This window comes from Pristis pectinata, chromosome 14 (genome assembly GCF_009764475.1).
Source record: "Pristis pectinata isolate sPriPec2 chromosome 14, sPriPec2.1.pri, whole genome shotgun sequence".
NCBI lineage: Eukaryota > Metazoa > Chordata > Chondrichthyes > Rhinopristiformes > Pristidae > Pristis > Pristis pectinata.
Genome location: NC_067418.1, coordinates 34917624 through 34930150, shown reverse-complemented (window position 1 = coordinate 34930150; position 12527 = coordinate 34917624). Strand labels below are relative to the sequence as shown.

Genomic DNA, 12527 nt, shown 5'->3' with positions numbered 1-12527 from the left:
TGAGAATATCTTGCCATTCCCTGATCATCGCTGGTCTAAATCCTGGAAATCCCTCCCCAACTGCACTGTGGTTACCTTTACCAGAAGCAGTGTGCAGTGGTTCAAGAAAGCTGCACATCATGGTCTTTATGGGAAAACTAGGGATGATGAATAAACATTGGCATTGACAGCAACTACCAGATACCGGAACACAAATAAATAAAGTGAAGGGTCCTCCAAAATACTAATTTCAAATCTCCAAGTTTTCCCGCACCAAGATTTCTTCTCCTTTGTGCAAAAATGCAATTCCTCTCATTTCCTTGCAGGGATTTGGTTCAATTAATCATTGTCAACTGTTTGGCTTGAGCAGCATAGTTAGTCTGGAAACTGAAGGGGGCATTGTAGCCAAGCTGATCTCTGCCCTCACTGGACATCCACTCAAACATGCCTCACACTTGTACATTAGTGCACACACTGCTTCACCTGGAAAGGCAAATGAAGGTGGATTTATAACTGGTTCCCTAAACCAAGACACAATTGTGGACTCCATTAAAATACAAATTAAAATCAGCATGGGTTGGGCACAGAACTGATATGTTTCTGTTCTCTGAGGTTTATCTGACCTTATTCATTAGAGCTAATAGCAGAACTCTTAGATAATCAACACCACAATTTCATTTTTTCCAAGTTAATTTCCACATTTAATTAGCTGTTTAAAGATTGTCCACAAACAAAATCTCACAAGTAACTTCACATACAAGATTAACTTAATAGAAGTTGAAAGCTGACATTATATTGCCTCCACAATCCTGTACTTTGATCTTTAACAGGATGTAATCCTGCATTTCACCTTCTTACTGTTGTTCATTTCAAAATTTAATGGTTCATTTTGAAGCACAAGTGGTTGAAAGGTTTACTAGCAGAGCCTTTGTCCATGAACATGTTTAAGTACCAATCCAACCCTCCCCCCAATAGAAAATTGGTATAATATGCACTTTGTAGAAAGCTACATAAAAAAATGTATTATTGTCTTGAACGTTTTAATCACTCAACATCAAGATGGTGACTAGATTAACTTCTCCTGCACTGTAATTTTGCAGTTTCACCAAAACCAGTACACCATTTTAGATATGGTAAATATTCATGGGCACTTTGGAGATAATAATTCTAGATTGTCATCGTGCTCAAGGGTTACTCTTTGATATTGTTAATGCACTTTGTAAAGCTTGCAGTGTCCTCCAGTGGTTTAGACCAGATACTACAATATTAAAATGATATATTTTCCCACTGAACTTCAAATCAAAATTGTCTGCAAATCTGAACCCACAGATTGTAAATCTCAAAGGTGTGGAAGTCATCACCAATCAACTCCTGGTTTTCAATTGACTTATACAGCCAAATTTATAATTCTATAAAAATATCAAGATAGCAAAAGGATTACAAGAAATTGGAACACCAGTAGGTCATTCAACCACTCGAGCATGTTTTGCTATTAAATTAGATCATGGCTGATGTGCTTTTACACTACTTACTCGCCCTTGCTCCATATACTTTGTGAGTCTTATTGAACAAAAATGCACTGCTGCCAGTTTTAAATTTGACCCATCCTTTAAGAAGACTTGGAGAAGACAGTTCCAGATTTCAACTGATAAAATCATTCTTGATTTTACTTTTGAAAACCTATCCTTATTTATTTTATGAGACCTTATTCCATATTTCCTAAAGAAAGTCATTTCATTGTACCTGTTGAACGATGAGCTGGAAACCCTCATATCCAAGTTTGGTCATGACATTAAGGGAAGACATACAAGGCAGGTGGTGGCACTTGTTATGGGCTATTGATCACCAGCTCCTCCAGTGGTCAAACAAGGGGTCTAAGCAACAAAAGTGAAGCAGGCAATGGAATGGCATATATTCTATCTATTTGACTGATCAATGGAGTTGTCTGGCAAAAACTGGTAGTTGCTGATCTGACGAAAAGGTATAAAATAAGGGTGACTCTGTGCAAGAGTACATGTTTTTCACAAGGTCACAGCTAATTTGTGCCCCTCAGCATGCTGTATGGGCTCTGACGTACAAAACCCACACACACTAGAATGGAAAGTTTGATTACTTTCACACATTAGCCAAAAAACATTCATAATCAATTAGAGAAATTTAAACAATTATAATAAACTGAAATTATGTACTGGCATGAACTGAGGGAAGGGGTAGATGTGAACAAGGGATAGAAGGTTAAGGAGTGGTAACATGAAGGGGTAATAGTACATTCAAATGTATCTACAAGAAAGAGGAAACTCTCCAAAATATTAGTCATCCTTGTTCACCAACAATTTGCATTTACATAGTACCTTTAATATAGTACATCACCAAAGTGTTTCATAGGAAACAAAAATAGAGAGTAAAGGCTTTGTCAGACAGGTGCACTTTGAGAAGCATTTTAAAAAGACACACAGAGTAATGGAGATTCTGGGAAGGTACGAGACTGGGTCATAAGTATCAGTAGATTCATTAGAAACAAGGTGATTTCCCTAATGTACAGTGTCAGGTTGCAGGTTATATGACAAGATAATATCATGCTTTTGCTAGTTTGCTTTTACTCCTTTCCTGTGTTATATATGGGTTTGGCTGTTGGGTGCAAGCATAATTTGTGGAGGTAATCACAGATTGATGTACACACGTTTTCAGTTGAAGAAACAGGTCAGAGTAAGTTACTTCTTGCCTGATAAATAGGTCATAAAGTTACAGTTCTCTTTCCAATCTTACATTGTGCTTTAACAATTTCAATTTCCTGATAATATGAAAGTGGCAATGTAACTCTGGATTCATCAGGACTTGACTCCAGAGGTCAATATTCTGAATGCATTGAGTGAAGTAGACATACCCCACTTGGCCTCATGTTAGTGTGAATGATACCTGCTGTGCATTGCCAAGCAGATTTAAAAAGCTGTCCACAAAATCTCTTCTATATATCATACCCTTAAACAGAGTTTTTAGTTAAAAATGTGAGAATGTCATTCCCATTTTTGCTCCAAAAATATTCAAAAATATTTATCAATTGGCTAATATGTAATTATAGCAAAGGTATACTGTCACCACTTTTCTGGCAGGTAAGATAAAGTCATACGGCATGGAAACAGGCCCTTCGGCCCACTGAGGCTCACTGACCAGCAGGCACCTGTTTTTACTAATCCCACACTAAGTCCCTTTTATTCTTGACCCACATTCCCATTATCTCCCTCCAGATTCTACTATTTACTTTCTATACTCGAGAGGTAATTTACAGTGGCTAATTAACCTACCAACCTGCACATCTTTGGAGTGTGGGAGGAAACCCACGAGGTCACAGGGAGAATGTGCAAAGAACAGGATTAAACCTGATTCACTGGAGATGCAAGGCAGCAGCTCTACTGGCTGTGCCACTGTCGCACTCAAATGAAATTCTTTGTTCATCAGTCTCAACACTTTATTCACTGATAGGGAAAGCTGTAACTGGCCTAAGATCCACTCAATTAAAGAATCACTCAATTTCTTGGGCGCAGTCTATTGATGCCCTGCTGCAATTGATTTCTGATGTCAGAAAATTCACTTAGAAATTACATTTGGTATTCTCCCTTAAAGCTTAGGAATTTGAAAAAGTGTTTTTGAATCCTACTTGTAAAATAATGAGAAACTCCAACATTAGAAGATAATAATCTGTTAACATTAAGATAAATGCAGATTTATGGGATCATTCACTTAAACTTGCAATTAACCTTCGGGCAACATGCCATTCATCCTAAAGTCCCACAAAGAGCAAAGCATGGTCACTTGTGTTAAACCAACAACCCCACAGTAAAGACACAAGACATGAGGCACTGAAATGGTGCTGATGTCTAACCCATGGGCAAAAAGTCTTTATTCTTTTTTTACACAACAGATGGTCAGTATAATGAGAAGAAATGACCACTAAAATAAAATTGCAGCAACTGTCGGGCCTTGCTGATATAGATGGAAGGGCTTAAGAATGGAAAAGAATGGGCATTGTTAAATATGAGCTAGCAACATCAGTGAGAAACCAGAACACCTATCTCGGCCATGCTGCACGTCACTTTGTTTTGTTCATCTGTGATTAAAATAATCATATTCTCAACATCAAAATTTTGACATGTCCTTTCACCTGAGCAAAATAAATGCTTCGATCACAAACAGCCTTGGTTTGCCTTGTTGATTACATGGCCTAGCTTCATTCAGCAGCTCCTTTATTTACTTTAATAATCCCATTCACTTAAATATTTCTGGTTCTTGTCATGACATTACAAACATTATTTCACACCTTCACCAACTATCTTCTATGATCGTCATTTAGGAACAATCATCAAGAAAAATGAAGTATCCTCAACCAACAATTGTCATCAATGCCTTTTTAGCAATGAGGAACAAAGAGATAGTTGTCTTGACCTTGAAGTGCAACAATATGTAGCAAAAGAGATGGCATTTCTCTCCAAGCTACACACAGAGATAACTGCCCATGTGTAGACACATGTGTGTTCAATCAACTACTTGAACAAGACAGAAGTTGAACTTACCAGCCTGTGTTGACACCATTTGCAGATTCCACACATCGCAACCATCGCAGCAAGACAAATTATCACAGCTGCTGAAATTAGAGCCACATCCAGGGCAAATGAATCTACAGAAGAACAAGGAAGAAGTGCCAGGGTCAGGAAACATGTCCAAAATCTACAGCACAGATGAGCACCAGTACTTTGCTTACACTTCTAGTTGGTACTGACAATTTAAAATTTTCATTTCACCATTGGTAATCTTGCACATTTGGCTGTCAGGTTAACTATAAATTTACTTGTGGTTTAAGTGAGATAAGAAATATACTCATGTCTTCTGTCCTCTTCCTTTGCAATTAATTAATAACATTTTTTCCTTGGCTAAGAGGCATTTAAATATGGTAAGTTTATTATAGATTTTACCTTTTGTAATTAATCAACACAGGAAAGTTTGGCAGTACTGGTACTTCCTGGGTTATGACACACAAAACATTCTGATTTGAGCAAATATTTATATGTAAGTGGGAACTACTTGCAGCCACATGGGGAGGGCAAATGGATATCTTTTGCATCAAATTATACATTGATCGAGTGTCTGTAGCTGAGGGATAATTTGAAGCAATTTCAACTTTTGCTGTTGCCATCATGCCGAAAGTTGAGCTAATTACACTGGATAAAGGTATGTAAGGTTAATGTTAAAATACTTCCTAATTAATCCAGAGTTTATTCAATCTGATATGTTTTATTTCATTGCATTACGGAGAACATTTATTTTTGTGTAGTGCATAGAATATGGTAGGATAGGAACCTACTACCGTCAAAGAACAAAGTAAACATATATATTGGCTCCTGTGAAATACCACTTCCATAACATTCACTTGATGGAACAACTTCCAGAACCAAACCTTTACCCAAGTTGGGGATTTTCTGTATTTTTTCAGGTAAATAGGCCCATACACTGTCATCACTCATTGGGATTGAGTATTATTTTAAAAATGTAACATATTTTAGCATCAACAAGAACTGAAAAATAATGCATTTTGGAAATCTGAAATTAAAATGTTAAAAATTCATAATGAATGAATCAGTTTACAATTCAGCTAGACTCAGCCTCAGTCAAAAATTCTCTGGTATAATATTGCCAGAGCATTACTAACTTCTGCTCCTACTGCAACACATGGACCACTGCTATCCTTAACCATGCCTTTCTCAGTTCCGACTCACTATTTCAACAATCATCTGCCTTCCTTCCGAGTCTCCATATTTGGTGAACTTCAGCTGATCCTAACTTTCTCCGCGTACCTTTTGCCATGCTCTGTTCTACTCATTACCCATCATTACAGTTCTCACAGATTCCAAATAGTTTCCAATTTTCCTCTGCCCCAAAATTAAAATTCAGAGTTTAATTGCCTTCGCAGTTCTGCCTGGCTCTTTTAAGACTATATTAACTGCAAATTCCCTTCCAAACAACATACCATCCTAATTTAGACATTTAATTACAATTTTTTCACTGGGTCAATATGATGAATTTTCTACTTAACACCAGTGATCCCAAGGCTTTCAAGTGTTTAAGGAAAAGTCTTATCAATAGCTCACAACCTGACAGAAAATTAAAACAAAATCTCCATATACTATTGAAAATGCCACAGAAGAATTTTTAGCACAAATATATCCAATCTGTGCTCCCAAACCACGGGGATCAATCTTCAGAACCAAGTCATCATTTCAATTTGAACAGATCTATTATGCAATAGCTTGTGCTGTTTCGATTACATAAAAACATTTGATATGCCAATTTAAACAGAAAAAGTCCAGTTTGTTCACAAACCTTACAAAATTCTGACAGAATTAGATAGATGGCATATGTACTGGTTGCTTCCCCTGGCTGAGGTGTCTAGAATAAGACTTCACAGTCTGAAGTTACAGGGCAGGAGTTTGAGGACCAAGATGAGGAGAGATTTCTTCACTCAGAGAGTAATGGGTCTGTGGAATTTGTTATCAAAGAGGGCTGTAGAGGTCAGGACTTTTAAGGATAAGATGAATTTCTGGAAGCAAAAAACAGCGAAAGGTATGGGGAGAGAGCAGGAATGTCGTATTGGATGATAGGATTAGTCATGATTGTACTGGATAGTGGATCAGGCTCAAACAATCTACTCCTCCTCCTGTTTTCTATGTTTATTTGCAATCCTAGGTCAGAAACTAAGACCTGTTAGTATTAATGGCTCTGTATATAAATTAATGGGAACACCTACAATAATGAGATTTCTGTTAACAAATTGGCATCAATTGTTGAAGTTTGCCAGGGCACCGAGTACAGTCATGGCTGGTATTGCAGTACTCCACTGGTGCACTGATAGAGGTGATATCCTTTGATTATGATGTTAAAAGGAAATATCTATGCAAGATGATGTCAAAGCTGCAAAGAGAATTCAGTTGTTAGTTTTTTGGTAGGGCAAGATGAAGTGGGTCAAGGTTATATTTTGTTCAGATTCTAATTATTAACTGGATTTTACTTTGGGACATTGTCATTTTACACAATATTTTTAATAAACAGGAATATGCATTTTAATAATGTTTGAATAAACAGGAATGTTTATCAGAAGTTAGTAATCATCTGATGCTCAAGTTAAAGAAGTTAAAAACCTCTGAAAACTGCTTCAAGAGATTTATTCTGCAGTTGATACCCTTCATGACATGGCTTCCTTCCTCAATATTGAAAATATCAAATACCGACTGGGTGACCACTTCGTCAAACACATTTGTTAAGTCCAAAAGCATAATCTCAGGTTTACCGCCAATTTAATTTTCCATCCCACTCCCCATCCCTGACCTCGTCTTCAACCTCCTAAATTATTTCGATGAAGCATTGTCCTTAATAATTTCAGATACCAATAATACCAGCTATTGCATATCACATTTCCAGATTGACATTACTGTAAATAATTTCAGACAGTTATTCTGCTTCCCCTATTTATATCTCCTCCAGCTCTCTCTCTTTTACACTCACTTTCACTCTGCACCATTGCTGCTTTGTCATTGAAATTCCTCAGGTGGTCCAGATCTCTTTGTGCTCCTTCTACCCCTCTCCATATTTCTCAGCATCTTAAAATGTGTTTTATCTTCGACTAGTTTCAATGAAAAGTCGTTAACCTAAAACATTAACTGAGATTACTGTTCCACACATGTTGCCTAACCTGCAGAGTATTTGTTTTATTTCAGATCTCCAGCTTCTGCAGTATTTTGCTTTTAGAAATTCAGTTATAATTAGAGCACACAGTTCTTAAAGATTTGAAATATTCAGGTTCTTATAATAACAATTCCTTTCAGACTGGTGACAGGTAATAACAACATTTCATTTTTTATTGCTGTTATTCTGTCACACACAAATGTGAAAGAAATGAGCTGCAGACAACTCTTTGCAAGAAGCAACATATATGATAATATATAACATAATTCAAAAGCTCCAGCTCACTAATTATCAGAACAGACCCAATACACCAATTAAAGATTCATACCCATTTATATTAATTATACCCCTGGCCCACCAGCAATTAACAGTTACAATGATATAAAACGTAATGAATATTGAATTGATGAAAGGACAGGGCATAAAGCATCTATCTCTGTCGATGATGCAGAACTAGATGAGGAAGTGAGCTGTGAAGCGGATTATGATTGGAAACTGTCAGGTTATTCACCTTGGTAGGAGGAATAGAAAAGCATCATACATTTAAATGGTGCAAAACCATTGGTGCTTACAAGAATCTAGGTGTGCTGGTGCGGGAAATGCAGGCAGTTCACATGGAAGTACTGCAAACAATTAGGGAGACAAATGGACCTTGTATCAAGGGTTTTCAAAAGAGTAAGGAAACCTTGCTACATTTTGCAGAGTTGTCGGTGTGACATTGGGTGCAGATTTGGTCTCCATGAATGCCCTGGTTGAGGCCCAATGTAGATTCACTACATTGGATCTTGTAGTCAAATTGCTTGTCCATTGGAGATCAAGTAAAATTGGTTTATACTGACAGGAGTAATGAAAGATGATTTCAATGTCACATTTGTTAGCATTAACATGAAAGTCGGAAGAGGGTATTGAATTTGGATGATCAGCCATGATCATTTGGAATGATGGAGCAGCCTCAAGGAGCCAATGGCCTACTCCCACTCCTATATTTTGTACATTTATAGGTCTGGAGCAGAGTGGTCCTGGTTTAGCCCAGTCTGGCCATCAGTGAGCAACACATTAGTGAGTAGGGGCTGCTTGATAGCACTTGTGCAATAGAAAACAGCTTAAAAGGAATGTGGGAGTCAGAAGGGTAAAATAATCTAACTTGGCAGAAGATTCCAGAAATGTACAAAAATGGAATAAAAATCTGAATTATTAAAACTAATCAGAGGGTGCTCATATCCTTATGCTGTTACCCCCGATCTGGACTTCACCACCATTGGAAACAACCTTCCTGCTAGACAGATTGTGCTAGGTTTAAGTTCTTTTATGTAAACACCCATCATTCTGAGCTCAGAATAAAAACTACTAGAGTTGGATATGATGTCATAGTATTAAGAGAGATCTAGTATAAACTACGATAAGGCTGGATGCTAAATAGTTAAATACAATATACTCGAGAAGAAAAGACTGAAAAAAAATCATGATTAGCAGTGTATATCTTTAGAATGTAGTGACGTCAGAGCAGATGGTGCAGAATCTGAATCTATTTGGATAGGGCTAAGGAAATTATTTGGTGGACTAACAAACAGTGGAAAGAGCAAGATTAAGTAAATTATGAAAATGATAGATGACTTTAATTATGTAGAAAAACTTCAATTAGATGAAAAAGAAACCAGCCAAAATAAGTTGTTAAGAAAAATTAGATACAACTGTGGACAAACTACAGGGAGCTTTCAAACAGGAGTTAATTAGGTACAAATAGAAAGAAGATCCCATCAGACAACAACTGCAGCTAAAGCTGGAATTTTTTGGATGAATGGAAAAATAGAATTTAGAAAGAGTAAATGGTCTATCTTGGATTAATATTACAAAAACAAATTGAGTAAAGAAGCAGGGCTTGAACAAAATAGATTTGTGAGTGAGGGGAGGGTCAAGGAGGGCAAGTTGTGAGAAAATAAGAGAAACGACTGAAGAAACCAAGGTACAAGTAAAATATAAGATAATACATTAGAGTTCTGGCCAACTGGAAATGATAAAACAATTTATATGGTGAGTTAAGAAATAGTGGAAATACCAAATGAGTACTTTGTATCAATTTTCATATGAAATTAAGTGAAATTTGAATTCAAATCACTTTTTAAATTAATTTTTCAGCTATGGTGTTGCTGGTAAGGTCAGCATTTATTGCCCTTCCCGAAGTGTCCTGGAGAAGGTGGTGGTGTGCCGTCCTCTTCAACTGCTGTAGACCTACTGAAAGTACCTCCATGGCGCTATTGGGTAGTGGGTTCCAGCAAAGAACCAAAGACACAGTTCCAAGTCAGGATGGTGTATGACTTGGAGGGCAACCTGCAGGTGGTGGTGTTCCCATCCAACTATGATTAAACTGCTCTGGCCAGATCACAGGTTGGGTTTTGATCACGAAGACAAAGAATTAGCATTTAAACACTAGACTCAGAATAGGCAATAGCTTTGAAACTGATGCTAACGTCATACTTTGAACTTCAAGGAAATATTTAAGAAAATTGAGCTTTTCGGCATCAATATTACATGCTTGTAAATGATATGGAGACATACAGGATGATAATAAAAATGATCCATCTTCAAAAAATTAACAGTAGGTTAAGGAGACATCAAAACTAGTAAATAGCAAGTACGGAAATGATCAGAAAACACAATGATCCCATGAAATGGAGTTGTGGATGCAGAAATCAATAAATTAAAAATGGCAGAGAGTACAAAAGCCATGAAACGATGCAAGCCAATATAAAAGATTATTTCAGTGTCCTTTTATGGGCAATATACTTCAGAAAATGTGCAAAATGTTTGAAGATACAAGAGATTGGTTCCAAATTAACAAATTGCAATGAATCAATAGAATGCATGGATAGATGGACAGACAGCTGGATAGAGAGAGCAAGAGAGCATGGAAACAGGCTCTTCCACTCATCAATTGTGCACTGGCCATCAACCACTTATTTGTACTAACCCGACACTGAATACATTTTTAAAATTCTCCCGACATTCTCTCCAACTCCTTCCTGGATTCTACACTAAGGACAATTTACAGTGGTCAATTAACCTACCAACCAGCATGTCTTTGGGATGTGGGAGGAAACCAGAGTACCCAAAGGAAACCCATTCAGTCAATCGGTCATAGGGAGAATGTGCAAACTCCACACAGGCAGAAACTGAGGTCATGAATGAACCCAGATCTCTGGCACTGTGAAGCAGTGGCTCGACTAGATATAACACTTTTCCTTAGAGCAGAGAAGGCCAAGAGGAAATTTGGTGCTTAAGGTCATGAAGGGTTTAGATAAGAGTAAAAACTATTTGCAATGCCTGAATGATGATTAGCAAAAGAAACAGAAGTAATTCAAAGATTTTTTTGGAAGTGCAAACCAGTATCTAGGATTTTCAATGCACTGCCTGTGATGTTGTGGATACCTATTCAAACAAAAATTGGATAAATGCTTCTACAAAAAAAATACAGGGACATCAGGAAGGAGTTTGGGAGTGGGGTTAACTACTGAACTTTGAAAGCAGGTTCAATAAGACAAATAACCTCCTTCTATGCTGTAGTATTCAACAAATGATATGGCTTTTGTCAAGTACCAAAAGATCTTCCAAAGTTGTAATTATCCAGCAATCTTGTAAAAAGAGGGAAAAAAGCAGCACTTAAAAGGAAGTAGAACCATAAGGTTTGTGGAACATTGGTTCTACCAGAGTTTTGGAGAATTGCCAATGGAACAACATAGCTCAATCTACTCAATTACTTTGAAACAAATCAAGCAGATGTTACACAACAAAGTGCTGCACTAAAATTAATTTATGCAATTAATATACAAGATAAATTAAACTAATGGAAAATGCAGAGACCTCTTCTTCTTTTGATACTTGGAATGGTTTGATGTATCATGAACTTCTCAGTAGTTTAATATGATGGTGTTACTTCTGAATGAGTAACACAGTTGGTTAATTAAGGCTAAATATCTTAACATGCTGACACTTGATCAGAAAACTATAGAAGTACAGAGCTCAATGCATCTTAGCTAATAACAGAAATCTCCCCATCTCATTAGGTCTGTGTGTGTAAATGTCTGCAATAAAGAAACACTATACTTAGATTGGCTTATGCCTGAATATTCTGGGCTGACTTGCAGTAGTACCATAGTAGGGGAGTGGTACAGCTAGATCTGTGGCCTTGAAGCTCTAGCAGTTCAAGTTCAATTTTGACCTCTCGTGCTATCTTTGTGGAGTTTGCACATTCTCTCTGTGGCCACGTAGGTTTCCTCAGTGTGCTCCATTCTTCTCCCACATCCCCAAAATGTCTGGATGGGTAGGTTATTTGGCCACTGTAAATTGCCCCAAGTGTGCAGATGAGTGGTCGAATCTGGGGAAGAGATGGTGGGATGGGGGCAGTTGTGGGGAATGCAAGAAGAATAAATTTAGAAACATAGAAACATGGAAAAACTACAGCACAATCCAGGTCCTTTGGCCCACAAAGCTGTGCCGAACATGTCCCTACCCTAGAAATTACTAGGCTTATCCACAGCCCTCTATTTTACTCAGCTGCATGTACCTACCTAACAGTCTCTTGAAAGACCCTATCATATTGTAAATTTGATCAGGGGAGGATTAATGCAACAATGGGCGTTATACATTTGGTGCAAACTTGACTGGCCAAAGGGCCTGCTTCCATGATGTATCTCTCTGTGACATATACTGATATAAGGTACCTGCAGCTAATCCTTTAGTTCAGCAAAGCCCCACTGGATCTGTTCCAGAACTGGCCACATTGTACCAGTTATAGGGAAAAACTAAGAAACATTTATGCA

General features: G+C 37.4%; 1 protein-coding gene across 6 annotated transcripts in view; it reads right to left on the bottom strand.

Annotated features, from left to right (window-relative positions):
- The window catches only part of syt7a (synaptotagmin VIIa), a 452949-nt gene that overhangs the window by 212120 nt on the left and 228302 nt on the right, over positions 1-12527 (bottom strand). For all 6 annotated transcript variants that reach the window (XM_052029168.1, XM_052029172.1, XM_052029170.1 and 3 more), the window contains exon 2: positions 4548-4651. In XM_052029168.1, coding sequence (XP_051885128.1) covers positions 4548-4651 — 104 coding nt within the window. The remainder of the gene's footprint in view (positions 1-4547; positions 4652-12527) is intronic.